The following is a 27,291-nucleotide window of genomic DNA, read 5'->3' on the forward strand; positions in this document are numbered from 1 at the left end:
CTAGTACGGCAACTGCTCTGCCAAAGACCATAAGAAACTACAGAAGGTGGTGTGCACAGCTCAGACCATCATGGAAGCCAACCTTCCATCCATGGGCTGCATTTACAGGGCTCACTGCCGCAGAAAGACTGCCACCATCATCAAATATCCATCGCACCCTGGTAATGATCTTCTACAACCTCTTCCATCAGGCAGAAGATACAGAAGCCTAAATTCACGTATGAGTGGGTTCCCGAACAGCTTCTTCCTGGCTGTTATCAGACTGATTAATGGACTCTCTAGTCTCAAATAATGCTAATCTTGTTAATGTTGATCTGCCTAGCGCACACACTGTGCAATGTAACCTGTATGCTTCTGTCTAATTCTTTTTACAACCTCTGATTGTACATCCTTGGTTACTATGATCTGCCTGGACTGCTCATAAACAAAGCTTTTCACTGTCCTTCGGTATACATGACAATAAATCAATCAATCAAGACATGGCCAATTATCAGGCTTGCGCTGATAAATGACAAGTAACACAAAAATACCAGACAATAACTACATCACACAAAAATGATTCTAATCATCTCTCTTTGATATTCAATAGCATTACCATTGTTACCCCTGGGGTTAGGATGAACATCCTGAGGGTTTCCATTGTCCTTTAATTGAACTGGTCCTGCCATATAAATCCTGTGGCTGCAAGGACAAGCCTGAGAATGGGAATACTGCAGTGAGTAACTCACTACCTGTCACCCCAAAGCCCTCCCGCCATCTACAAGGCACAAGTCCCCACTTAGCTGGATAAACGCAGATCCAACAACACTCAAGAAACTTGATTGGCACCTCATCCAACACCTTCAACATTACTCTCCCAATGCTCACTGACAGCATTCTGGACCACAGCGATGTATACAATGTAGAAGCTGCACAGCAGCACTTCACTAAAGTTCTGTTGGCAGCACCCTTCAAATCTGTGGCCTTTCCCATCAAGACGAACAAGGGCAGCAGATACATGGGAACCACTTGCAAGTCCCCATCCAAGCCACACACCATCCTGACTCAAAAATATATCATCGTCCCTACAGTGCCACTGGATTGAAATTCTAGAATTCCCTTCCCAACAGCATTGAGGAGCAGTGGCTCAAGAAAGCATCTCACCACTACATTCTGCAGGACAATGGGTGGACACTAAATGTTGGCCAGCCAGTGACACCCACATCCCAAGATTGAGGGCTTTTAAAGTCTTACAGATGTGATTCCCCTCACATTCACACCGTTCATTGTCCTTGCTCGAGATGTTTCCTCCCCCTTGTTGTACAACATTCCAAGTTCCTGCAAGCTCCTAGTTTAAATGATTCTTAATAGCTGCCTCAATGACTATCACTTTCTTTGACCAGATTTGCTTTGTAAGCTCTATCTATGTAAGGGGTCCACTTTATTCTGCAAAGAATCACAGAATCTTAGAGCTATACAGCACAGAAACAGACCCTTTGGTCAAATTCATCCATGCCAACCAGATATCCTAAATTAGTCTAGTCCCATTTGCCAGTATTTAGCCCATATCCCTCTAAACCCTTCCTATTCATGCACCCATCTGGATGCCTTTTAAATGTTGTAATTGTACCAGCCTCCACCACTTCCTCTGGCAGCTCATTCCATACACGCACCACCCTCTGTGTGAAAAAGTTGCCCCTTAGGTCCTTTTTAAATCTTTTCCTTCTCTCCTTAAGTATATGTCCTCTAGTTTTGGACTCCCCTACCCTGGGGAAAATACCTTGTCCATTTATTCTATCCATGCCCCTCATGATTTTATGAAGTTCTATAAGGTTACCCCTCAGCCTCTGACACTCCAAGGAAAATAGCCCCAGCCTATTCAGCCTCTTCCTATAGCTCAAACCCTCCAACCCTGGCAACATCCTTGTAAATCTTTTCTGAACCCTTTCAAGTTTCACAACAACCTTCCTATAGCAGGGAGACCAGAACTGAACACAGTATTCCAAAAGTGGCCTAACTGACGTGCTGTAGAGATTCCAATCAAGTTAATGTGAGCACTTTCTTGTCCCATTGACAGCTCATTGGACACAAGTTGGCTAAAAATACTTGACTCGACAGAGACATTATTACATACTTCTGGGGGTGGGACTTGAACTCGGGCTTTCTGGCTCAGAGGTGGAGATATTACCACTGTGTCTCCAGAGCCCCCCCAAGACTGGGAATTTCCAGAGGTAGGCAGAAGTGCTTGACTCATTGGAATTGGCCATTTGTGTTGGTGAGGGAAGGGAATGGGAGCTGACAATAAGCTGATAATGATCGATCTTCTCCGCAGTGCGACGTCATGTGTTAAAAGAGAGTCAGATGATGCTGGGTCATACCCGGAGACAGCTAGAGATTGCGCTTTGTTTGTGTCTATTTATACGGGCAGACGTACCGAGTTTTCTTTACACCGCTCTCGGACATTGTGCATTTGAAGGATTTGAGGTATGGGATTCGTTGGTATCTCTGCAATTCTCTAGTTCATTTACTGGGGTTTGCCGAAGTGTTAATTTTCTTTTATATAAAGTAAAAATTTTGTACGATGACGGTGTGTGGGTTAGAATCTGTTATTCAACAACAGCTGTAATGTTGTAAACGTTCTGGAAGAAAGTCTCTCGTAGCTCACCGCCTCAAAAGTCAAGCAATGTTGTGTATGTTAATGTTAGTGCGGGTGTTTCTTTTTGTGTATTTAAAGCGTTTTGGTAAATAACTGACTCAAGGGCGATTGTTCATTATCGTTGTATTTAAAATAGTTCGCTTTTTAAATCCTGGTGCTTGGTAAAGAGATAAAGTTAGTACATATTCTTATTTTAATCTTTTTATAAGACGCTGTATTAGGTCAACATCTCTTTTTAAAGCTAGCTACCACGATGATGTGGGAAGAACTAACTTTATTTAGAAGCTACTTTACTTTTTACGGAAGAATCCACAAATTTCTCAACTCGCAAAGTCCCCTAAGCACTGCGAAATGACCTCAGTAGCTAGTTTTAATTTGAAATTTGTTTCACCGGTCATTAAGCAAGGTATATTTACACTAGCCAAAATAAACATTGCCATTAAAGCAACAGGTAGTTTCTGTTAAGTGATTGGAGAGTAATTTTGAGTGGGGTTGGAAATAGGATCATTAAACTATAGCTGTTTAGTACTAAATAGCCAGAGCTTAATTCGAAAACGAACTTTTCATGCTCTCTGAATTTTGGATCTGCAGTAGACTTGCAAGGAAATGGAGTTTTAAAAAAAAACTGAAAAGCCACCAGGATTCAAAATGTCAACTCTGCTTTCTTTGCGCAGATGCTGCCAGACCTGCTGAGTTTTCCTGCAACTTGTTTTGCTTTGAAAATAAACTTAGTATCTTATGTTTTTGCCACTTTTTAATGGGTTAATACACCTGTAAATGGCAAGCTGTCTATAGGGGATCACTGGAATGAACATGAACACTCAAGCCAGAGATAGTAGGAACTGCAGATGCTGGAGAATCCGAGACAACAAGGTGCAGGGCTGGATGAACACAGCAGGCCAAGCAGCATCATAGGAGCAGAGAGGCTGACGTTTCGGGCCTAGACTCCTCTTCATCAGAAGAGGGGGAGGGGAAGGGGGTTTTGAAATAAATAGGGAGAGAGTGGGAGGCCGATAGAGGAGAGGATAGGTGGAGAGGAAACAAACGGGTCGAAGAGGCGGGGATGGGGCCAGGAAAGGTGAGTGTAGGTAGGGAGTTAGGGAGGGGATAGGTCAGTCCAGGGAGGACGGACAGGTCAAGGGGGCGGGATGAGGTTGGTCGGTAGGAGATGGAGGTGCGGCTTGGGGTGGGAGGAGGGGATAGGTGGGAGGAAGAACAGGTTAGGGAGGCAGGGACGAGTTGGACTGGTTTTGGGATGCGGTGGGGGGAGGGGAGATTTTGAAACTTGTGAAATCCACATTGATACCATTGGGCTGCAGGGTTCCCAAGCGGAATATGAGTTGCTGTTCCTGCAACCTTCGGGTGGCATCGTTGTGGCACTGCAGGAGGCCCAGGATGGACATGTCGTCTGAGGAATGGGAGGGGGAGTTGAAATGGTTCGCGACTGGGAGGTGCAGTTGTTTGTTGCGAACCGAGCGTAAGTGTTCTGCAAAGCGGTCCCCGAGTCTCCGCTTGGTTTCCCCGATGTAGAGGAAGCCACACCGGGTACAGCGGATGCAGTATACCACATTGGCAGATGTGCAGGTGAACATCTGCTTGATGTGGAAAGTCTTCTTGGGGCCTGGGATGGGGGTGAGGGAGGAGGTATGGGGGCAGGTGTAGCACTTCCTGCGGTTGCAGGGAAAAGTGCCGGGTGTGGTGGGGCTGGAGGGGAGTGTGGAGCGGACAAGGGAGTCACGGAGAGAGTTGTCCCTCCGGAAAGCAGATAAAGGTGGGGAGGGAAAGATGTCTTTGGTGGTGGGGTCGGATTGCAGATGGCGGAAGTGTCGGAGGATGATGCGTTGGATCCGGAGGTTGGTGGGGTGGTACGTGAGGACGAGGGGGATTCTTTTTTGGTTTTTATTGCGTGGACGGGGTGTGAGGGATGAGGTGCGGGAGATGTGGGAGACACGGTTGAGGGCGTTCTCGACCACCGAGGAGGGGAAGTTACGGTCCTTGAAAAACGAGGACAACTGAGATGTACGGGAGTGGAATGCCTCATCCTGGGAGCAGATGCGGCGGAGGCGAAGGAATTGGGAATAGGGGATGGCATTTTTGCAGGAAGGTGGGTGGGAGGAGGAGTATTCTAGGTAGCTGTGGGAGTCGGTGGGCTTGAAATGAATATCGGTTTCGAGGTGGTTGCCCGATATGGAGACAGAGGTCCAGGAAGGGGAGAAAGGTGTTAGAGATGGTCCAGGTAAATTTAAGGTTGGGGTGGAAGGTGTTAGTGAAGTGTATGAACTGTTCGAGCTCCTCGTGGGAGCACGAGGCGGCACCGATACAGTCATCAATGTAACGGAGGAAGAGGTGGGGTTTAGGGCCGCTGTAGGTACGGAAGAGGGATTGTTCCACGTAACCTACAAAGAGGCAGGCGTAGCTTGGGCCCATGCGGGTACCCATGGCTACCCCCTTTGTCTGTAGCAAGTGGGAGGAATTGAAAGAGAAGTTGTTGAGTGTGAGGACGAGTTCGGACCGTAACTTCCCCTCCTCGGTGGTCGAGAACGCCCTCAACCGTGTCTCCCACATCTCCCGCACCTCATCCCTCACACCCCGTCCACGCAATAAAAACCAAAAAAGAATCCCCCTCGTCCTCACGTACCACCCCACCAACCTCCGGATCCAACGCATCATCCTCCGACACTTCCGCCATCTGCAATCCGACCCCACCACCAAAGACATCTTTCCCTCCCCACCTTTATCTGCTTTCCGGAGGGACAACTCTCTCCGTGACTCCCTTGTCCGCTCCACACTCCCCTCCAGCCCCACCACACCCGGCACTTTTCCCTGCAACCGCAGGAAGTGCTACACCTGCCCCCATACCTCCTCCCTCACCCCCATCCCAGGCCCCAAGAAGACTTTCCACATCAAGCAGATGTTCACCTGCACATCTGCCAATGTGGTATACTGCATCCGCTGTACCCGGTGTGGCTTCCTCTACATCGGGGAAACCAAGCGGAGACTCGGGGACCGCTTTGCAGAACACTTACGCTCGGTTCGCAACAAACAACTGCACCTCCCAGTCGCGAACCATTTCAACTCCCCCTCCCATTCCTCAGACGACATGTCCATCCTGGGCCTCCTGCAGTGCCACAACGATGCCACCCGAAGGTTGCAGGAACAGCAACTCATATTCCGCTTGGGAACCCTGCAGCCCAATGGTATCAATGTGGATTTCACAAGTTTCAAAATCTCCCCTCCCCCCACCGCATCCCAAAACCAGTCCAACTCGTCCCTGCCTCCCTAACCTGTTCTTCCTCCCACCTATCCCCTCCTCCCACCCCAAGCCGCACCTCCATCTCCTACCGACCAACCTCATCCCGCCCCCTTGACCTGTCCGTCCTCCCTGGACTGACCTATCCCCTTCCTAACTCCCTACCTACACTCACCTTTCCTGGCCCCATCCCCGCCTCTTCGACCCGTTTGTTTCCTCTCCACCTATCCTCTCCTCTATCGGCCTCCCACTCTCTCCCTATTTATTTCAAAACCCCCTTCCCCTCCCCCTCTTCTGATGAGGAGTCTAGGCCCGAAACGTCAGCCTCTCTGCTCCTATGATGCTGCTTGGCCTGCTGTGTTCATCCAGCCCTGCACCTTGTTGTCTCGGATTCTCCAGCATCTGCAGTTCCTACTATCTCCTTGTATGCAGTCCAGCACAGTGTGAAAAGCAAGACAAAAGCAGTTGCATTCCTTTTACAACTGCAAGTGTTCGCTGGATAGTCCATCCTGAGGTCCCTGGCATCATGCAAGGGCTGCATTGTTCAAGGAGGCAACTTGCTGGGGCAGCAGCTAAGCACTTGCTGACTTTTTTGCCCATTGGCAAACAAGTTTAAATTTACACCTGGACAGTGCAGGCTTGGTTTCTGGTGGTTACACTGCTGTTTTTGTCATTTAAAAGCTTTAAATCCCACGTATGCCAACCGTTCTGCAACAATCCAAACTGCTCTGTTCATCCCTGCACCCCCCACACCCCTGTTTCACATATACCTAGCTGTCTGATGGTGAGCAAACATTAACCAAAATGAGTGGTCAATGGTTGACGTTCATGATTCATCTTGGCAACACATTAATGGTAGAGAAATTGGATTGGCAGTAATGTCTTAAAGTATGAATAGCTTTTTAGCTTTTCTGCAATGCTGGAGAAACTAAGCAGGACCGGCTGAATCCATAGAGCAAGTTTAACATTTGAATCCAGTGAATTTTTTTTGGGCAACTGTTTTCAGTTCTTAAATACTAGCATTTATCACAAAGTAGACTGAATGAACAACCTGTTTGCTATGGGGAAAGTAATGAATATTTGAATGAGTTGAGACGTAACAATTTTTGAAAAGCAAAAGCAATTATAAAAATGCTGTGACGCATTTGTGGCAGGATTGAGTCAGTCAATTGGTGAGAAATTGTCATTTCTCAACAGGAAATTGAGCAAAGACCAGATTAGTTTGGCCTTAGTGTAAGTGATAAACTTGTGATTTGAAGGGAAATTAAGTAACCCAAGAAGAAGGAGTCTTAAACCACTTTCAAGTGAAAATGGAAGAAAAGAGAACTGAAACAGGAGCAGGCGCTCTGCGAACACTAAAGCTTTGCTACCATTTTAATCTGACAAACAGTATAATTTGTCACCTCTAATCTTTTCTTAAACAAAGGAATAACCCCCCCACCCCCATCAGACTCCTGAGTTGGGGCAGCATCAGTAAAACAGTTCTCCACTGCATCTAACCAGACAGGAAGGTTTCCTCTAATCAAAATAAAACTACCTTTTGCTTCTGGTAAATGAATAAATAAACAAATGGCTTCTTTGACTTCTTGTCCACCAACCACTCAAGGTAGGCACAACAGGGGGTTGAATTGTAAGAAACTTTCCCCAGCTTGTTCAAAAGCAAAGGAAACACATTTTTGGAAAAAAACAAATCTCTGCTACTTTCCCCATTGAAGACTCCTGGGACAAGGATGGCAAGAGTTTCAAAATCCACAAGTTCCTTACTCTTAATTTTTTTTAAAAACCTCACCTCAACCATATCGAGCACACCTGGGACAGGGACAGTGCAGAGTTTAAATAAAAGCTTCCTTTGGCTCTGCCAATGGGTCCAAACTCCACAAAAATTAAAACAGCCCTTTTCTGGGCACAAAACCAAGAACTAACAAACTTTTTAAAAGTTGAACAGAAACCTGCATTACAAAATCAAATAACTACCATTATTCTGATTTGGAAAACATTTGAATCTGTTCCTTTTTAGGAAATTTTTACTTGCCAGTTACATCTACAGTTGTCTAATAGATCAGTTCAATTGAGTAGCTTTTTGATCTGAAGTACAATTCTTCTGATATGTCACTTGCAAGTTAAAGGTGCATGCCTGCTTGAAATAATCACTGATCCATTCTTAAAGTAGAATGGCACCTAAGTAAGTTTTATATTAACCAGTAATTGCCTGTGGAATTTCGGGAGGCTTACTGGCATACAACCAGCTATTGGGGATCCACTTTTTCTTAAACACTTTCACACTTCTGGCTGTTGCACAAATGTAGATATTTACATTGTACTACTAGACTGTTCAGTGGAAAATATTTTTTTTGACTTGTGGTCTTTTTGGTGTGGATGGGTCAGGATGTGGTTACCACTTTGTGACAGCAGCCTGTCTCTCAAATGGCCAGATTTGAAAGAAAATGGTGAATCCTAGCATTGTGATGTCTGTAACCTAACCATTGTTTTTCAAAAATGGTAAATGAAACTCTTCCTAAAGCAACACCAACTAGTTTCCAGAAGTGAAATAAACTAGAAGGTCCTTTTTTGACTTTTTTTTTAATGTAGCAATTCTGCAGCAAGTAGGTTTGAATCATGCAGGCTTCCGCTTTAACTTCCACATGTGACTGAGTTTCTCCAACTACTTCTTCTGTTTTTGTTTGAATAATGTGTTTTTTTTTGTGAGCAAGTGGTTTTTTAATGGCTTGATGAGCAACTTGTGTGCTGTGGAATGGCAGGGTTGAGTACAAGATGGAGTCAAGCCCCTGAGCCTAAATAGTCTCTCTGGCTGGAAGGGTCTAGGTCTGAAACGTCAGCTTCCCTGCTCCTCTGCTGCGTGGCCTGCTGTGTTCATCCAGCTCTACACCTTTGTTATCTCTCTCTCTGGCTGGAGTTTTTTTTAGGCCCTCTAACTTCCTTCCCCTCCCTCCCTCAGTCTGGTCCTCTTAGTGTTTGAACTTGTTTGCAATCTTGCAAGTAACTTCTTTTAAACTGGCAATCAACTGCCAGAATGAGTCTGGTCATTCCTTTTTCTTAAAATAAGCTATTGTAACAAAGTACTTGTACTGTAGACTAAACTCTCTTGCTGCTTTGAGTGGCCTGGGGGAGGTGGCAACTTTGAACTGCAGAAAGGAGCATTCCTTTTTAAACCCTTATCCCACTCATCTGACTTGTGGTCCACAGTTGCTCCCTGCTTTCAATATATTTGCATTTAATTGCTTCAAAGTAGTAACTGACTTCTTCCCTAGATGTTTCCCTTTTGGGGAATTTGGGGAAACTCTGAATTACTGGCAGTAAAGCATTTCCTGGCCATTCTGCCTTTTTGAGGTCAGGACTCTGAGACTATCCTCCCAGCATGCATCTCCTAGACACTGGAGAAAACCTGCAAGTTACTACTAGCCTCACAGCAAAACTCAAACCACTGCCCTGACTCAACAAAATCTCCCTCTAGTCTGACTCATCCAGACTACTTGTGCTGTTCAGCTGCCTTTTTTTTCTTTATTTTGATACCTAACAGGGGTCATGCCCCCTCTTCTTTCATGCATTTGTTGTTTTTTTTTTCCCCTAAGACTAAATGAAACCATCTTGCCTGCAGCTAGCATTGGTACCTCCTGGTTAGAGACCAGCTGAGGCATGGCAATCTCTGGCACTGCTATTGACACATTTTCTGGTCCAATTTCCTTGATTGGAGTTGGAGACCAGCCATGGGGCGAGTGGAAACATGAGATGGCATGGGAATGTAGCCTAGGTTGTTTATGCAGCACTATGGCTCAGTGGTTAGCACTGCTGCCTCACAGCACCAGGGACCTGGGTTAGATTCCACCCTCTGGCGACTGTGTCTGTGTGGAATTTGCACATTCTCCCTGTGTCTGCATGGGTTTCTTCCAGATGCTCTGGTTTCCACCCACAGTCCAAAGACCTGCAGTTTAGGGTGCATTGGCCATAGTGTTCAGGGATGTGTAGATTAGGTGGGTTACAGGGGGATGGGTCTGGGTGGGATGCTGAGGTTGTCATAGAAGTCATAGAATCCCGACAATGTGGAAACAGGCCCTTCGGCCCAACAAGTCCACACCAAACCTCAGCATCCCAGCCAGACCCACCCCCACCCCCATTTAACTCTGGCAGACCGTGGACAGTGGTCTTTCCCTACTGAGCCTTGGTGGTAGCAGCTGCTGCCCCAAGCTTTAGTGTCCCTCAGCACATAGTTCTGTCAGTCTGCGACACTCGGTCAAGGTCCATCTCCTTGCACTGGAAGACCAGCAAGTTTTGGTCAGACTAAAGTGTCTTTTGCCAAGTTGGTCCTCCAGGTGCAGTCAGTGTTTACATAACAACAAGGTGTAGAGCTGGATGAACACAGCGGAGCAGAAAGCTGACGTTTTGGGTCTGGACCCTTCAGAAATGGGGTGGGGGGGTGCAGAAGGGGGGCTGTGAAATAGAGGGGGAGGCAGTGATGGAAGGTGGATAGTGGAGCAGATAGGTGGAAAGAAGACACAGGTCAAGGAGGCAGGGATGAAGCTAGTAAAGTAGGTAGAGAGTTGGGATGGGATTGGTCAGTGGGGAGAGAGGGACGGGTCTGTGGGGGGGGGGAAGACCCAGGTCAAGGAGTTGGGGACAAAAAAGGGGGGGGGTCGGGCCAGGGGGGGGGGGGGGGGGAGATTTTGAAGCTCAAAGTCCACATTGAGACCATTGGGTTACAGGTTTCCAAGGCAGAATGAGGTGCTTCCTCCAGCTTTCCTGCTCCTCTGCTGCCTGGCCTGCTGTTCCTCCAGCTCCACATCTTGTTATCTCAGACTCCAGCATCAGCAGTTCCTATTATCTCGCAGTCAATGTTTATCTGTGTATGCCCTGAGGAGCAGATGGTAGAGCATAAGAGCTGATCAGGATGAACCTCCAGTCTAAAAACCACTTCATCTTTCTCTAGACTTCCTTTGCAAAGGCACATTCACACTCCCACTGCACCTTTCTCCCCGCCCCCCCCCCCCACCCCACCCCCACCTACTCCTGGTGGGTGGGGGTGTGTGGTGTGGTCACTGCAGGAATGCTTTTTTGAGATACCAAGGGGTAGAGCTGGATGAACACAGCAGACCAAGCAGGAAGGCTGACGTTTTGGGCCTAGACCCTTTCTGATGAAGGGTCTAGGCCCAAAACATCAGCCTTCCTGCTGTGTTCATCCAGCTCTACCCCTTGTTATCTCAGATTTTTCCAGCATCTGCAGTTCCTACTATCTCTGCTTTTTTATGAGCTGCTTTAATACATAAAGCAAGAGGCCAATGTGAACACAAACCTTTTTTAAAGAAAATGTGACTGGGGAAGCAAGTGTTTGAAAACTAAAGCAGGATGCTCATTCATGTTTGATGCTAATAGCATTCCAAAATGACTAAACAAGGGCCTGAAATACAAGTACTGTCATTACTAGCTTAATGTCAACTGGTGGTTACATTAGCATATTTAAAGAAAATAGCTGGAGGTGATGGATCTACTAATTCCAAGTATCCTTGGATCCTGGAAAAGTGCCAGAGAATTAGGAAAACTGCCGATGTAATACTTTCCTAATGGGAAAGGAGAAAGGTCATCTGTCATGGGAAAATATTCTTGTATTCTGAAAGGATTAACAGTTTTAAAAAAAAGTATAATTGAATTGCAGAGTCAGCATGGCTTCATAAAGGAAAATCATGCCTGATACTTGTTGCTTAAGGTACTGAGCAGGGTAAATAAAAGAAAATTGGTAGATGTGATCTTTAAGATACTGCACATCGTTCCACCCATGGTGTTGGGTGTAGTGTATTTCTGATGGAAAGAGGAAAGGCTCATTAGAGATGTGATAAATGGCATCCAAAAAAATGCCTATCTGAGGCTAATGGCATGCCACAAGGATTAGTGCTAGGGCTACAATTTGTTGCAATATATTAATGACTTGGTTAGGGAAAATAAACAAACATAACCAAATTTACTGATCCCAAAGAGGTGGGAAGGCAAGTTGAGGATGGTGAGGACTCTGTAGAGGGATTTAGACAAGTTGCAGAAGCAAAAACTGGGCAGATGGAATATAATGGAGGTTTGCACTTTGGCATGAAGAGCAGAGGGGGTCACTATTTAAATTGAGAAAGCTAAAGCACAGCAATTTAAGAATCTTTGTGCATATCTCAAAGCTAGCATCCAAGTTCAGGGTCATAGAGAAGGCAATAGAATGTTTGGCCTCATTTTCAAGGGGAATGGTGTATTTAAAAATAGGGGGCCCTTGTTAAATTATACAAAGGCACAAGTGGATCACACTGGCATTGGCAGTTCAAAGCCAGTTAAGTTGATCCTGGTATAAGTGATTTTTTTTTTTTAATTGAGTAGGAGGGTCTGTACAAGAGTCCTGGGAAAGCTTGACAGGGTAGATGCAGTGAGGTTTTTCTCTGGAAGAACCAGTGACCAGAAGGCATACTTTTTAAAATATTTGTTCATGGGATGAGGGCATTGCTGGCTAGACCAGTATTTATTGTGCCCCCAGAGGGCAGCTAAGACTTGACAATGTCTGAGTAAGAGGCTGTCGGGCAGAGATGAAGAATTCTTCTCTAGTTAATGAATCTGTGCAATTCTCTTATTGCAAAGGCTGGGTCACTGAGTATTTTAAAGGCTGAGGTTGTTAATTAGTAATGAAATTGAAGGTAATGGGTATAAGGCAGGGAGTCCAAAATTGCAATCAGTCATCCATTAATTTGTATAGTGGAGCAGACTTGATGGGTTGAATGGCCTACTACTTAGGCCTTGTCAAATTGATCCTGACTTTATTCACTTGAACTCCAAAAAAGCTTAATTCTGATGTATACAAGTATCAAGACTGGTTATTCTGATCTTTTGGAATTGAGATTTGTAACTCCAGTTCCAGCACTGAACTTGCTAAAGTTGGGTGAAATTACTCTTGGCAAGATAAAACACTAACTCACCAAGAGTGTTTCAACAGTAGTGTTAACACTGCTGTGCTCTGTTAGGCAACTTGAGGGGATAATAATGAAATCTGTTTCTCCAACTGCCATGGTTTCTTTTGTAACTACTTTTTTTTTCCTTTCCTAAACAACCACTCAGACTAAATGTAATTCCTTTCAATCCAAGAATACTTTTTTAATATTAATACATACTTCCTGTGAAGTGGAATATGAATTGAACACCACTCTTACTTGGGAAGGACTTTGACTTTGTGAAAAATGTGTTTAATGAAGGAAGTTTTCTTGTGGATGTCTATATTAAACTACCTAGATAACTGCCAAATGGTCTATTGATGAATGATACAACCTAATTTTCACTTATCTACCATGAAGCATTCACTGGTGGGCTTATCTGTTTTTTTGGTTAACATCAAATGCTGTATGACTTTATTGCCTGGGTAGAGTGGTTAAATTTTTTTTATGACTGTAGAGAATGGTTTCCTGGTGGTAATCTCCTCCATTAAGCTCTTCAAAAGCAGTAGATCAAAAATACTCACTTGAATTGGTAGGACGAATTTGGTTTTTGGAAGAAGCATAGACTGGAATAAATAGCTTAGTAGTTCTGATGTCCTGGGTAGACTTCAGGTTAAACTGTAGAACACGGGATGTTCTACTTGCTGCTTTCCCTCTCATCAAATGAAACTTAAAATTGAGGTATGGAAGATTGAGTAATAGAACATACGTTCTAAACTCTTGAGCCTTTAACTTTCATTGGATGAACTTTTTTCTGTAAAGAGACTTCAAATACAAACAACACTACTTCTGAGTAATTTTTTTCCTAACACGAAGGAATGATGCTTGAGGCAGTCATGGAAGTTATTAGCTGACCTGATCTCAAAGGAGCAGATGACAACTTTTTTGATTTCTGAAGGGTATGCTGGCTTTGCACTTCCAATGCAGTTAATTCAAAAGGCACTACTTTTTTTTTAAAAAAACTTGGCTTGTCTTTTTAATATTCTTCCTGTGCCTGCCCACCCCCCACCAAAAGCCAAGGATGTTTTGTTAGCACTTGGTTCACACGCTTACTTTTCTACACAATAGACAATGCTGACATGTTGCTGGTCCAGAGTGTTCTATCTTGATAAAGCTCCCATGGTGACTTCATTTTCCTGTACTTCACCACCAAATTGGCATCTTTTTTTAAGCAGGAGTAGTCTGAAAAGCCACCAGACCTGCTTAGTTTCTCCAACACTTATTTGTTTCTGATTTCCAGCACATGCAATTTTGCTTTGATAACTGGCTAGGTTCAGTTTGCCCTGCCTCCTTGTGTACTGGACATAGCTGGGCAAATTTTTGCGTTGAGTCAATAGCTGTAATGGAATGATTTTTAGCTAAGGATTTGGCAAGTGACTGAGTGTAAGTCTTCAATACTACTTCTAGAATGTTGTTGGTGCCTGTAATCTTTGTGGTATTTGGTGCCTGCAGCCACCTTATTTCCAGTGAGCAGGTTAGAGATGATATCTGGGGATCTCGTGCTGTGATGGACTATCTACTAGGCACTTTTGCCTGAAGACTGCAATTGCTTCAGCCTTGTCACTTTTCTCTCTGCTGGACTCCTCCACTGAGTATGGAGCTATTTGTGCAGTCAGTCTGATGTATGGCAGGGAAATGGACCTTTCAAAGGTTTAAGATTTGTAGCTCAAGTTGTGGATGAGATTGTAGGCTTGCTCACCAAGCAGGTGTTTAGTTACAGATGTTTCATCACCCTGCTAGTTAACATTCAGTGTGCCTCCATTGAAGCATTGGTGTTCTGTCCCACTGTGTAAATAACCAATACACAAGCCACTGAAAGACTGAACCAGAAGTAGTGCCAACCACCCCAGCAAACCGAGGCATAAATAGGTAGCAGGGTGTCAAAATGTCTGCAACCAAACACCGCTCAGCAAGCAAGTCTACAACCTCAATGGACCCTCTTCAGTCCAACTTGTCCATGCCAACCAGACATCCTAAATTTAGTCCCATTTAGCCCATATCCCTGTAAACCCTTCCTATTTGTATACCCATCCAGATGCCTTTTTTAAACATTGTATATCCCTGCCTCCCATGGAGTTCTCTTCAATTCAATTATCCCTTCATGATTGGATGTGGCAGGACTGCAGAACTTGGATCTGATCTGTTGGCAGTAGAACCACTTGACAGTGTCTATGACTTGTACTGTTTGGTAGCTTTGCCAAGTTGAGACCTCCCTTTGGGCATGACTGGTGTGTCTCCTGGCACATCCTCTGCACATTAATTGATGGAGTGATATCACACAGACCAGTGGTAATGGTGGGGGCGAATACATTGGGCTGAGATTATAGATTGTGCTGAAGTGCAATTTGCGTGCTGATGGTCCACAGTGCCTCATGGATACCCTGTCTTGCTAGTTTTATTCAGTCTCATTCAGCACAGTGATACTGCCACATCACAATTGAGGGCATTCTCACTGTCTACTTTTGAAAAGAATTACTTTTTGGCTTTGTGTGCAATTTCTAACTTATTTTAAATTCCAGTCTGGCAATAAGACTTACACTACTTGAAGCAAGGTATTACAATAAAATTCCAGTTGCAAGTTCTCCCTTCAAGCTCCACCAAAATGGTAGAGGGCTATCTACAAGATGTAACTGTTTCCTATTTTCCCTTTTTATCAGAATTCACAGAATGTGACCTTTTTAGTATTGATGTACTACTGCTAGTTACAATTTCTGTAACATGGTCTCCCATTTGAGATGCTCTGGCAATAGTGAAATTGCCCATGCTCTCAATTTGACACAATTGTCATTGAAGCAAGGTTGCAACTAAGGTGGATTCTTTTTTTAACCTGTATCTTGTTGCACACTTTAAACAACTGATGCTCAGTTTATTTATTGTCCACAATATCTGATTTAAAGGAAAACTGCTGAAAATGCAGCTCAGTAAAACATACTGTGCATGGTGCCTACTCTAAGCCTTGATGTTTAGATATCAGAACACCTCGCACTTCATTGCCTTCTAATACTTTATCTGCTCAAACAATGGGCAAGTTCACACTGAACCTTGCTACAGTATTGCTTGCCTGTCCTAGTAGCAAGTACATGCCTGGCCAACTCTTCAAAGTTACTTGTAGTACTTTTTCACTAATGGATTGTAGAGTACAGTATGAACTGAAGGAACCAGATATGTAAACATGTCCAGCTGCTGCAATATTTTTCTTTCTGACTAGGTGTTATTTTATGGTGTCTATATGATCTCAAATCCTCAACTATTCTTCTAGCACCTGCAGGCAAATTGCCTAGTGTCTCATTGGTTAACTTTTTAATTACAAGATGACCCTTTTCAAATGTTTGATCTATAGTTATAAAGGTATGGTTGATTTATTTTGAAATGGTTTTCTGGGGATGGGAGACAGAAGGGGCTTCTACTTGATTTTCCAACCCAAAGATGGCACTTCCCAGGTGTTCCACATCCTGACTATTTCCCACTTCCCTTCCCCAGTGCTTGAGTCTGGACTATGGGGTTGCAATTGAGTGCCCATTCAGTGTAGTTTCGTGACTATTTCCTGCAGTCGGATGCCTATATGAATAATAGGGGTTTAGAGGGATATGAACCTGGGCAAGGTTGGGATGTCACAGGGCAGTTGGACTGAAGGGTCTAATTCTGTGCTGCATGGCTTTTTTTTGTTTGATTCTGGCATTTGGTTATAGTTCTGTACACAACTAAGTTTGCATATTGTGTGAGTGTAATGAGTCTGAAGGATAAACCACTCCATTCAGCTCAACATGGTTACTAGTGTTCATGCTTCTAACGTTGGTGTTTTCAGACCCTATTTTTGTGGATGTCAATTTAAGTCCTTGTGGCTTGTTTTAATGCTGCTCTCCACTTTTTGAGCCTTGTTGCTATTGAGTAAGGGTCATGGGGTACTATGACTGAGCTCTATGCCAATGCCACTGTGGATGGGGAGTGAGGATTACAAAGTCTGGAATCTGCACCAGGCCAGGTTACAATGTGGGCACACGATTTATCCTTGCCCAACTAACTGGTCCTGGAATATCAGATTGCTATGCACATAGTATAGAACATCTGAAAAACTCTTACAAGGCAGAAAGAAGCCACATACCACTGACCCTCAGCATCCCACCTGGAGCCCAAAATTTTAGCATGGCTAATCCACCTAACCCGCACATGTTACAACTCTGAGAGGAAACCAGAGAACCTGGAGGAAACCCATGCAGACACAATGTGCAAACTCCACGCAGTATCCTAATTTAGTGGAATCAAACCTGGGTCCCTGGCACTGAGGAGCAGAGCTAACCATGGAGTCAATGTTTTGGTAATGTATCATGGTGTTACTTTGAAATTGCTTACAGGACTGTGTTTTCAGGCTTTGAAGAGATGGCAACCTCACTACTTTTTGAGCCCAAACATTTTTCTGTGGCATTGCTCCCCCACAATTAGCTATCCTACCATCATAGGGGGGTGGGGGAGAAACTAGGTAATGCTTTTCCAACCTGAACAGCCATTGTTTGTTTTAGCAGAATATTAACTTTCATGACTCATGATCAAGTTCTCCCACACTCACCTGTTTGTTACACACAGTCGTCATTACCAGGAACCAAGGTTTTTAAAACAAACAGACTGATATATCTGATTTTGTCACCCTTTTTCTTTTGTTTGACTTGGCTTTCCAAATATTTAACATGCAGAGACAAATGGGCTAACTGACCTTTTTTTGATCTGTTTGGGGGAAAGGGGTAGGGTGATGAAGTCAAACAGAATTACTTTTCTTCTGAGTGAATCAAAAAGGATATAGTGATATTGTAAAAATCCAGTAGGCTGGACAATAACAAAACTATGGGTGTCCTTCAAAAAGATTGGTTGACTAAAAAAGGACAGTCCATCTTTTCCTCCTCCCAATGAAGATGCAAGAAAGGGCACTTTGAAACTAGAGCTGCTTGGGTAATGTAAATGTAACAATCCATTCTGTTCTGCTGTACAGGCTTTCTGATCCAGGAGCTCAATGGCCAGTCTGCATCCACTTGGCCTCTTGACTGCCAAGTGGAGGTGACTGCACAGGCAAACCTGTATGTTGGGAGCATGGTGATCATCAGGCACTTCATTTAATTCTGACTCCTGCTTACAGTAGACAGTTATACCCCTTTCCTAAAGAATTTGAGCACAGTGTGACAATGGCTTCCAGTAATTTGGTGACTAAAGTTGTAGAACAGCCCCTCTTGACCTTCAATGTGTGAATAGCACCAATAAATTAGACAGCTCTCCTCCAATTTTTACTTCATAGTTTGCTGTCTTTAAACCTGGAATTTCAGCTGAGAAGGAGCATTCCAGATTTTCTGAAGTGTTGGAGACATGAACTCTGGGCTCCAGATTCTAATCAGATGAAAAGAACTGTTTCCTTATGCCATGCTGATCCCAACATTCTTAAATGGATTTTAAACATCATATTTTCAGTGAATTCTTTAATAGTAATTGTCAGGGAGTTGTCAGCAAAGACAGGACACTTTTTAAAAAAAAAAAAGATTTTCAATGAGGCCTACAATTTAGAGGGAGACTCTCTCCAGTTGTAATTGTTCTACACAACTTCCACTATTTTGAAGATGTAGGCCTTTTAGTATGCATTATAACCCTCTGAGCAAAGTAACAACATTACAGGAAACCTAAAGTTATCCATGAGTACTCCGAGATGTTTCCCAGTTTTTTGTTTTTGTTCAGTATTTTTCCTTATCTCTGCTGTGAATCGGTGTCCTTTTGGGTTATGAGCTGTGGCCATTGCTGGCTAGACCAACATTAGTGGCTCTCCTGTTTGCCCTAAACAATGGCTCGCTGCTTTGATTCACTGGATTCTGTGCTGTTGGGAGTTTTTGTCTGTCTTGAAAAAGACCAGCAACTTTAACATCTTGAGCATTGCTTAACTTGTTTGGCTCCTGCCTGTCAACTTTGCATGTTCATCCAGTTGCAGAGTGTAGAATGTTAGTGTACGTGTTTTAACAAAGTGTGGGTTAATGTTTGTCGTAAACTTCAGCCACATAGCTGGGGGTTGTGGGTGCATGTTAACATCTAGATTGTTGATGACATAGGAGTGAACTTTTTGATGGGTTGCCTGACACTTCCACATCTGGGAAGGAACAATAGAGCGCCAAGAATTTTTCCCCACCTTTTGGAGGTTAAAGTTGCAGAGTGTTTGAGTTTTGAGATTCAACCTTAATTTATATAGCACCTTTTTTTAAGAAAAAGTGCTAAAACATCTTGCACCATCTTACAATTTTACACCTCCCTGTGAGGGGAAATCACAACAGATGAACCATCTCTAAATTTTGAGGTCAGGAGTCCCTAATCAGAGGTACCTCAAACCAGTGTAAATGTTAATGTATCTGAAACAAAAACTAGATTTCCCCCACTTGGGTATTCTTACTCATTGCAAAAGCAATGAAACAGTAATTCTATGGACTTTTCATCTTTTAGCTGTGGTGACATCACCCATGCTAAATTTTAAACATGATCATTGGGGACATCTCCAATGTCAGATGTCATGAGGCCAATGTGGAGCTATTGAGAGAAATCTACTGTTTGTGGCTGTTTTTATTCCAAGCTAGATCATTTAAACGTGAGGGTTGCTTGTGCTCACTTTGTCTGGTGGCATGCACAACCACCCACTCTGATGAATTGAGCACAAAAATGAAGCAGAGGCCCTCTTCCTAACCTGTAAACATCAGGCAAAAACTGGAATCCTCGAGTTGAGGGCTTCAACTTCATCTTGAAATCACAGGCTTTGTCTGTGTTTGCAAGCGTTACAAAATAGTTTTGCTGAGATGATGAGTACTGCCCCTGTGCATACCTACAGGATGGGTCTGGGTGGGATGATATTGGGAGGGTCATTGTGGACTCCATGGGCTGAATGGCCTGCTTCCTGTCCTGTAGGGATTCCATGATTCTATAGATACTCAGTCAATGATATACTTGGATCATGCCATCTCAAAAGGCATATCTTCCATGGACAGATGGGTTTTTGTACATGCTGTTGTTTTTCCCTCCTTCAACTACTTCTGTAACTTCAAGTCCTGTGCATAAGACCTCTGTTTTGTGTCACTTCCACTGTATATTGTGATGGTTCTAAAAGGGTCCATGTAAGAAACTACATTAAGCACCAAGCAGTCTTTTGCAGGCCACTAGGATTTCTGGCTTGATTGAATTAAATAGAAGCAATTTTATGAATTGAATCCAAGGTAACACTAATGCATAACAATCTCCATCACTTGTTGAATATGGACTGATTGCTGACTCCTCTTCCCACTGCCCACATCTTGATGCCAGCTTTGCACTGGTCAAGACCACATGTACCTGCAAGACCACACAAACACCTCTTGGTACTGCAATGACTGCACTTCATCAGTCACTTAGCTTTCTAGAACATCCTCAGGTTTCTGAAAGTTGCTGTCCAAATACTAGAGATAACAAGGTGTAGAGCTGGACGAACACAGCAGGCCAAGCAGAATCAGAGGAGCAGGAAGGCTGACGTTTCGGGCCTAGTCTAGCCTGAAACATCAGGCTTCCTGCTGTGTTCATCCAGCTCTACACCTTGTTATCTCAGATTCTCCAGCATCTGCAGTTCCTACTATCTCCAAATACTATTGGCTTTCTATTGATGTAAATGTTTTTTTACGAAACTGTTTGTTTGTTTTTGTTCAAAATTTGGCTTATCTTTCTGATGTTCCTTTTTTAGTGAGGTTCAAGCATGAATGGGTGTAATTTTTAAGGTCGGGGCACTAGGTTCCGAGGGAGATTTGTTGGGTGGGGAATGTTTTCACTCGGTGTCTGAATCTGAAATGTGCTGACTGGGAAGGTAGTGGAGGTTGGAAACCTTACAATCCGTTTTTAGGAAAAAAAAAAATTGAGTACTTCAAATGTCCCATATCTTTGAATGGGACAAGTGTGGGAAATTGGGATTAGTGCTCTTTTGGTGATAGTTATATTTGGTGCAGACTCTGGACCAAAGGACTTTTTTGCATGAATCTGAATAAAGTCACATGTTGGAAATAAAGTTGTCAAACTGCTCCAAATGAGTGGATACAGTTCATAAGCTGAGCATTACTCAACTCTTCCAAAGTTCAGATTATCTCAAACTGTATTTTTTTTAGGTGATATATCTCTAATGGAGTCGAAAGGTCCTTATGCACCACCCCCTAACTATACTGATGCTATGCAACCACCAAGCTACCAAGCAGCTGCTGACAATCTACCTTATCCTGCTGGATCTCCCATGGGAGGTCCTGGGGTGCCAACTGCTCCATATCCACCCCAGCCTGCAGCTGCTCCTATTGGTAAGTCTGTTACCCCCTTCCTTTCCACCCCCCCCCCCCCACCAAAAAAAAACACTAATGAATCCTTAACTGGTTACACACATTAGATGCTTGTGAAATGGGGAATTTGAGTACGTGTCCACTTGCATGAAGGTGGACAGCTTCCATGTTGTAGCCTGCAGAATGTGCTAATACTTGAAGTAATGAAGCTAGTTCGTGCCAAAAGAATAGACTAACTTGATGTGTTCTCATGGTCAAACTTGCTCTTGATCTACAGTAGTAATCTGGATTTATTGGCATTTTTCTATCTGCATAGTGTCTACTGACTTTTCAAGAAAGGGTTAAGTCTTGAGCCTGCACTTTAACCCATCCTGGATGCTGTTTGGTTTTATCTCCAAGCTTACTGTTGGCTGTTTTTATGCTCATCTGCCTTTTGTTTACAATGCTTGAACACTTAATCTACTTTGTTCAGTTGTGCAGGCTGGGTTTGACCTGTTGCCAGTATCTCTCCAGTTCTAGTGATGTGGCTCCAATATGTTGCAGACCACAAATTCTTCAAGGGAGGCATATTTCAACAGAATACTATAGAAATATTAATTATTTGATCTTTGGTCTATTTTAAATTCACTAAATATCATCTGAATGGAGGATGCATTTCATATGCTGCTTTTCTTCCTTCCCTTTAGTGGTGCAGACTGTTTATGTACAGCCCAGGCAACTTGGTTTCCAGCCAACGCAGACTACCTGTGCATCCTGTAACCAGTTAGTGTTAACCCGTGTTGTCTACTCACCAGGTGCACTAACATGGCTAAGTTGTGGAGGTCTCTTCCTTGTTGGGTAGGTCGTCAAAGTAACTATTTTCTTCCCTAAAATCTTGTGTAAAATTCACTTTTAAAATACAGCAGCCATGCACATCTGCCTGCTTCATCTAACCTCTTGGTTTAATGGACTTTTATTTTGCATGAATACAAAGCTGTTTCTGTGGATGCTGATAGGAGCTGGCAAACACTGGTGGGTGCAGAAAATGGGCTATTTGTTTTTTGATTGGGCCCACTTGCAGAATTGATAATGGAGTGCTGATCATGGAGAAGTGAATACTTCAGCCCATGAACATGACCAAGCAAGAAATTGTTACTGTAAATATGTCCTACTACAGGAAGGTGTCAAAGAAATCATCAGAACAGTGAATAGCTACAACCATGAGCCTGTTTTCTTTAAAGAAAACTTGAACACTGCTGAATCTGATCAAGTCACCAAACATGTCTGACAGTCCCAAGGGGCAATAATACCAGACATATGGCAGGCCTCCTGAAGTTTTTGAGAAAAACATTCTAAAAATTTCCCTCTTGAGGGGGGTGAGGAACTAAGATTCTGCTCCTAGCCTTGTGCGGGAAGATGCAAAGGTGGCACTGCTGCCTCGCAGCACCATGGACCGGGGTTTGATTCCAGTCTTGGGTGACCTTGCAAGCTCCATGCAGACATATTCTCCATGGGTTTCCTGCAGGTGTTCTGACTTCCTCCCACAGTCCAAGAATGTGCAGGTTAGATGGATTGGCTGTGCTACATTGTTCTGTAGTACGCAGACTAGATGGATTAGGCATGGGAAATGCAGGATTATGGGGATAGGGTGGGGTGGGGGGAGGTGTGCTGTGCCTGGGTGTCATGCTCTTGGGAGGTTTGGTTATAGACTCACTGGGCCACATGGTTTCCCTGCACTGTAGAGATTCTGATTCAGCAAGTGGAGTTGTAGTTAGAGGTTTGTGTTAAGTCCAAAATTGGAGTCTACCTTCCAGAATGAAGGTAGATAATTTCCTGACTAAATGATGGTGATTTGGTGATGTCGGGAGTTTCAGAAGAGACCCCCCAATATGGAAGGAGGCTTTTGAGGGTAATGTGCATCCAGAAAGGGTCTGGCATTAAAAAGCCTCTGATCACAGTAACTGATCATTGGCTGAGGAGGAAGTGAAGTGTACTTGATGTTTTGGAGTATGGGGTTCAAAAATGGATGCAATAGGGCTAGAACAACTAGCATAAATGGCTGGAATCACTGCAATCTAATTAGTGCAAAAGCATACTCTGGATTGTAGAAAACTGAATTTGTAGCAATAAGGGTCTATGGGAAGCTCATGAGAAAAATTCACTTTAGTGTACAGTAAAATGCTACTTTTGGCTTAATTCTAGCTCCATTCTACACATTCATACACATTCTAGCTCCAAGTCTACAACTAAACCACATTGTTCTGTGATGCCCTTCATTAGACTACCTTTTTTTTACTCCCACAATTGTTTTGCTGTCATCTCCTTTTTTTTTGAGGCATTGTCTAATTCACCAGTCTGTCTTGAAACAGCATTGTCCTAGATGTGCTCTAATTGTCTGACCTCTCTCTCTTATTATAGGTGTTGGCTTGGCTGCTGTCTGATCCCATTTTGCATTGATGGCCTTAAGGATGTGGAACACTTCTGTCCAAACTGTGGAGCAAACATTGGTGCCTGCAGACGCCTTTAAATTTCATTCGGGTTTTGCTTTGCTCTGGATGTAATGTTGGCATTTTACACCTGGACTGCTCTTCACACAGTATCTGTTCAATTGCTCAGACTTCACTGAGATTCAACAGGCACTGAATCTGGAAGGAAATATTTCCTAATGCAGAAGACTGTCTACAGCCTGCCTCTAATCCCATAATTGCATCTGCTAATAACCTGTGGTTCTGAGTCATGAGCAGCAATTTTAATGACTGAGAGAATGTTTTAAGTATTCAGGTATTTTGTCACTTAGTTTAAATATCCCTTTTTAATGGGTTTTGGCAACTAGCATTATCTTTAAGCAGGTCTCCAAGTAAAAGGATTTGGATTATTAGGTAAAACTTGTGCCATTTGGTAGTTTTGTTGATTACAATTCTTTTAATAAAATAGTAACATTAAAATTAAAAGAAATCAAGGCCTGGATTAAAGATAGCAGCATATATCACATCACATGCCTAAACTGGTGGTCTGACATTTCTCTGGGTGCTTGGTCTATTTGGCTCTACTGTAGTTACTTGATTAACTTGATTTTGGTACATGTTTGCACAAATCACCATTATTAACACTGCCAAGACTGTTGGAAACACTTGGATTGCATTATGGATTCTAGAGTACTGAAATGTGTCACTTCAAAAGAAATCCTTAGCTATTTTTAACCTTTAGCATTGTAAACCACAATCCCTTCCCCAGATATGAAAATTGTTAAACTTTGGAAGTTCACGGCGGGGGGGGGGCGGAAAATGTACTAACAAGAATTAAATGTGACTAACACCTTTTTTGGATTGGGGTGGACAAGTTCAGAAGTCTGACAAGACCAGATTATAGTCCAAGTTTATTTGAAATCAATGGCTGGTTGACTTCACCTGATGACAAAGGAGCAGTGCTCCGAAGCTTGAGATTGTTGGACTATAATTGGTCATGTGACTTCTGACCTTTTTCTGTTGTGAACACTGAACAAGTTGTTGCTAATTCCAATGATAACCCACTTTGCGTTTACCTGAAGAGAGCTTCTTTGTAAAGAGGCTAAACCAGGTCAGTGATCTGATCATGCAAATGACTTGACCCAACAGGTGTGTAATGATAGTCTCCAGACTTGCTGCAGTGGCAAGATGTTCATTTTATTGTGGAAATTTTAAATTTGTAGCAAATAAAATGACTTTCTATGCTACATAATCAGAACTTGTGTAGAAACAGGCTTGATTGTTAGCCTGCTGGTCAGATTTGCATTATTACATATGAAGAATAACTTGAAATGACAGTGTAGTTTAAGGAACTTTGAATAAAATGGGAGTTGTAGTCTAGAAAATGGCAAGAGAAGCTAACACCTCTTAAATGTGCCCTACTGGTTATGTTTCAGAAGTTCTCGTATTTAAAAGCATTTTTGTAAATGTTGTATCATAACTTGTCTGCAATCTTTGTTATCCTGACCTAGCAGATCTGCTTATTTTGACCTGTATCCACTACACACTGCCAAGCCTACTTTCATTTGAAAATGGACAGCCAATCCTAGATACAGTACAATGATCCTCTACTTTCCACTCAATTTAAACAACCTTATTTTAAAAGTATACAATCTGTGGAAAAGGTCCAATGCATGTGCAGCTAAGTATAGGAACTGTTTTGGGGGTTATGCATACAATACCTATTGCTTGTACTCATTACAGTCTTGCATTTATTTCCTTTTTATGCAAACTTTAAACAGCACACTATTAACTGCAACAGATCAGCATACTTGTAAAATGGCAGGCTTTTGCAAGCTTGGTGCCTGCAGACACTTAAACTAAGATGCAGCTTGGTTCTGTTAAACATAACTCTTGCTATTACACCTAGACTACTCTTCAGAGCTTTTAATTGCTAATGAGACTTTCACTCAAGACTCAATAGCCACTGAATCTGGAAGGAAATTTTAATGCACTAGACAGGCTGTAAACAGTCTCTAAATCCTCCTAATTGAATAACCATTGAATTTTAAAGTTCTGGTGTTGCCAATGCAATCTGTTTTAGGATTTTTGTTTGCAAGTTTTTTCCCAGACTTTAGTGCTGGACACCGATGGAAAAAAATCTCCAATACTGAAAAATTGGATCTTTATTTGAATATGACTTGTTCCAACCTGCCAGCTGTCTAGATTAGGCTTTGAACAAATCCAAGGTAAAATTTTTCTAATTGTAATACTGTAAATAAACCTTTGGCTTTTTGTACCTATTATCCCTATTTTGAGTGGGAAGCTTTTTCTGTCTGAAGTCTTAAAGATGTGTTTTGACAAAATGTCTTCTGCTCAATGAGTTTCTTCTTATAAATAAAAACAAAATCATCATCACCAGAGGTTCAAATTGTCTGTCTTCCACAACAAACTGGCACATTTTTACAAGATAATTAGACTGTTGCACTTATCACTGGCTGCAGCTGTGTAGAAGCTTGAATACCAGATATCTGTGCATCAGCTTTTTTTCCTGTACTGAATTCCAGTTGCTTTGTTTTGAAGCATGAGACTAAAATGGTGGTGGAGCCTGCATGCGCATGCGCATGCACAGTCTCAGCTCACTGAATCCATCTCCAACATTATCCAGCATTTGGTCTGTTCACTGACATTAGGAACACCGGAATTCCCTTAAAGCATGTTCTCAGTCAGTGAGATCATGGCTGATCTATGGCCCAACTCCACATACTTGCCTTTGACCCATATCACACTTGCTGTTCTCTTAAAGAAATTTTAAATCGGAACTGAATAATTTTAACAACTGATTTAGTGTCCACTAGTTTGACAAAGGTTCAAACCTCGAACATGCTTTTGTGGAAGTGCTTCCCAACATCCCTCTTGGACAGTCTGGCCCTAATTGTTCAGAGTATGCCCCCAGTTCTAGAGTTTCCAAACAATGGAAATAGAAGGTAACTGTTAAGCATCTTCTCAAGATATTAAGACCTCAATCAAGTCATTCCTCAACCACCTAAATTCTAGACAATATGTGTATAATCACTCCTCAAACTTGAACCCCTGCAGTTCTGGTATCATTCTTGCACACTCCAGGTGTGATGCCTAGATTTATTCAGTGCTCCAAGTGGGGTGTAACCAGGGGTTTTGTATAACTGCAACATAACCTGTATCCTTTGCTGTATTCAGTTGGAGATGTACGGCACAGAAACAGACCATTTTTTTTGGTCCAACTTGTCCATGCCAACCAGAGATTCTATATAAATCTAGTTCCATATGTCTCTAACCCTTCCTATTCATATACCCATCCACATGCCTTTTTAAATGTTGTGATTGTACTAGCCTCCACCACTGCCTCTAGCATCTCATTTTATATGCAACCCTCTGGAAGATTGCCCCTTAAGTCCCTTTTAAATCTTCCCCTCTCACCTTTTAAACCTATGCCCTCTAGTTTTGGATTTACCCCACAACAGGGGGGGAAAAACATCTTGCCTATTCATCCTATCTGTGCCTGTCATGATTTTATAAAACCTCAAGGTCAGCCTCTGCTCTAGGGAAAGTAGCCCTAGCCTATTCACCCTTTCCCTATAGCTCAAACCCTCCAACCCTGGCAACATCCTCTGTTTCTGCACCCTTTCAAATTTTGCATCATCCTTCCTCTAGCAATGAGACCAAAATTGCAGTCCTCCAT

The 27,291-nt window shown here is 43.0% G+C and overlaps 1 protein-coding gene across 2 annotated transcripts; it reads left to right on the forward strand.

Annotated features, from left to right (window-relative positions):
- The first annotated feature begins 2,103 nt into the window (after window positions 1-2,103).
- Window positions 2,104-25,988, forward strand: litaf (lipopolysaccharide-induced TNF factor). Of its 2 annotated transcripts, XM_048609818.1 has the most exons (5): window positions 2,104-2,210; window positions 2,312-2,463; window positions 20,986-21,168; window positions 21,834-21,984; window positions 23,545-25,988. In XM_048609818.1, exons 3-5 carry the CDS (start codon window positions 21,000-21,002, stop codon window positions 23,651-23,653), a joined length of 429 nt encoding a protein of 142 aa, XP_048465775.1. In that variant the 5' UTR covers window positions 2,104-2,210; window positions 2,312-2,463; window positions 20,986-20,999; the 3' UTR covers window positions 23,654-25,988. The 2 variants fall into 2 exon arrangements, with proteins under 2 accessions (XP_048465775.1, XP_020377021.1); XM_020521432.2 differs by lacking the exon at window positions 2,312-2,463 and having other exon boundaries at window positions 2,107-2,210.
- Window positions 25,989-27,291: the final 1,303 nt, after the last annotated feature.

This window comes from Rhincodon typus, chromosome 21 (assembly GCF_021869965.1).
Source record: "Rhincodon typus isolate 14 chromosome 21, sRhiTyp1.1, whole genome shotgun sequence".
Lineage (NCBI taxonomy): Eukaryota > Metazoa > Chordata > Chondrichthyes > Orectolobiformes > Rhincodontidae > Rhincodon > Rhincodon typus.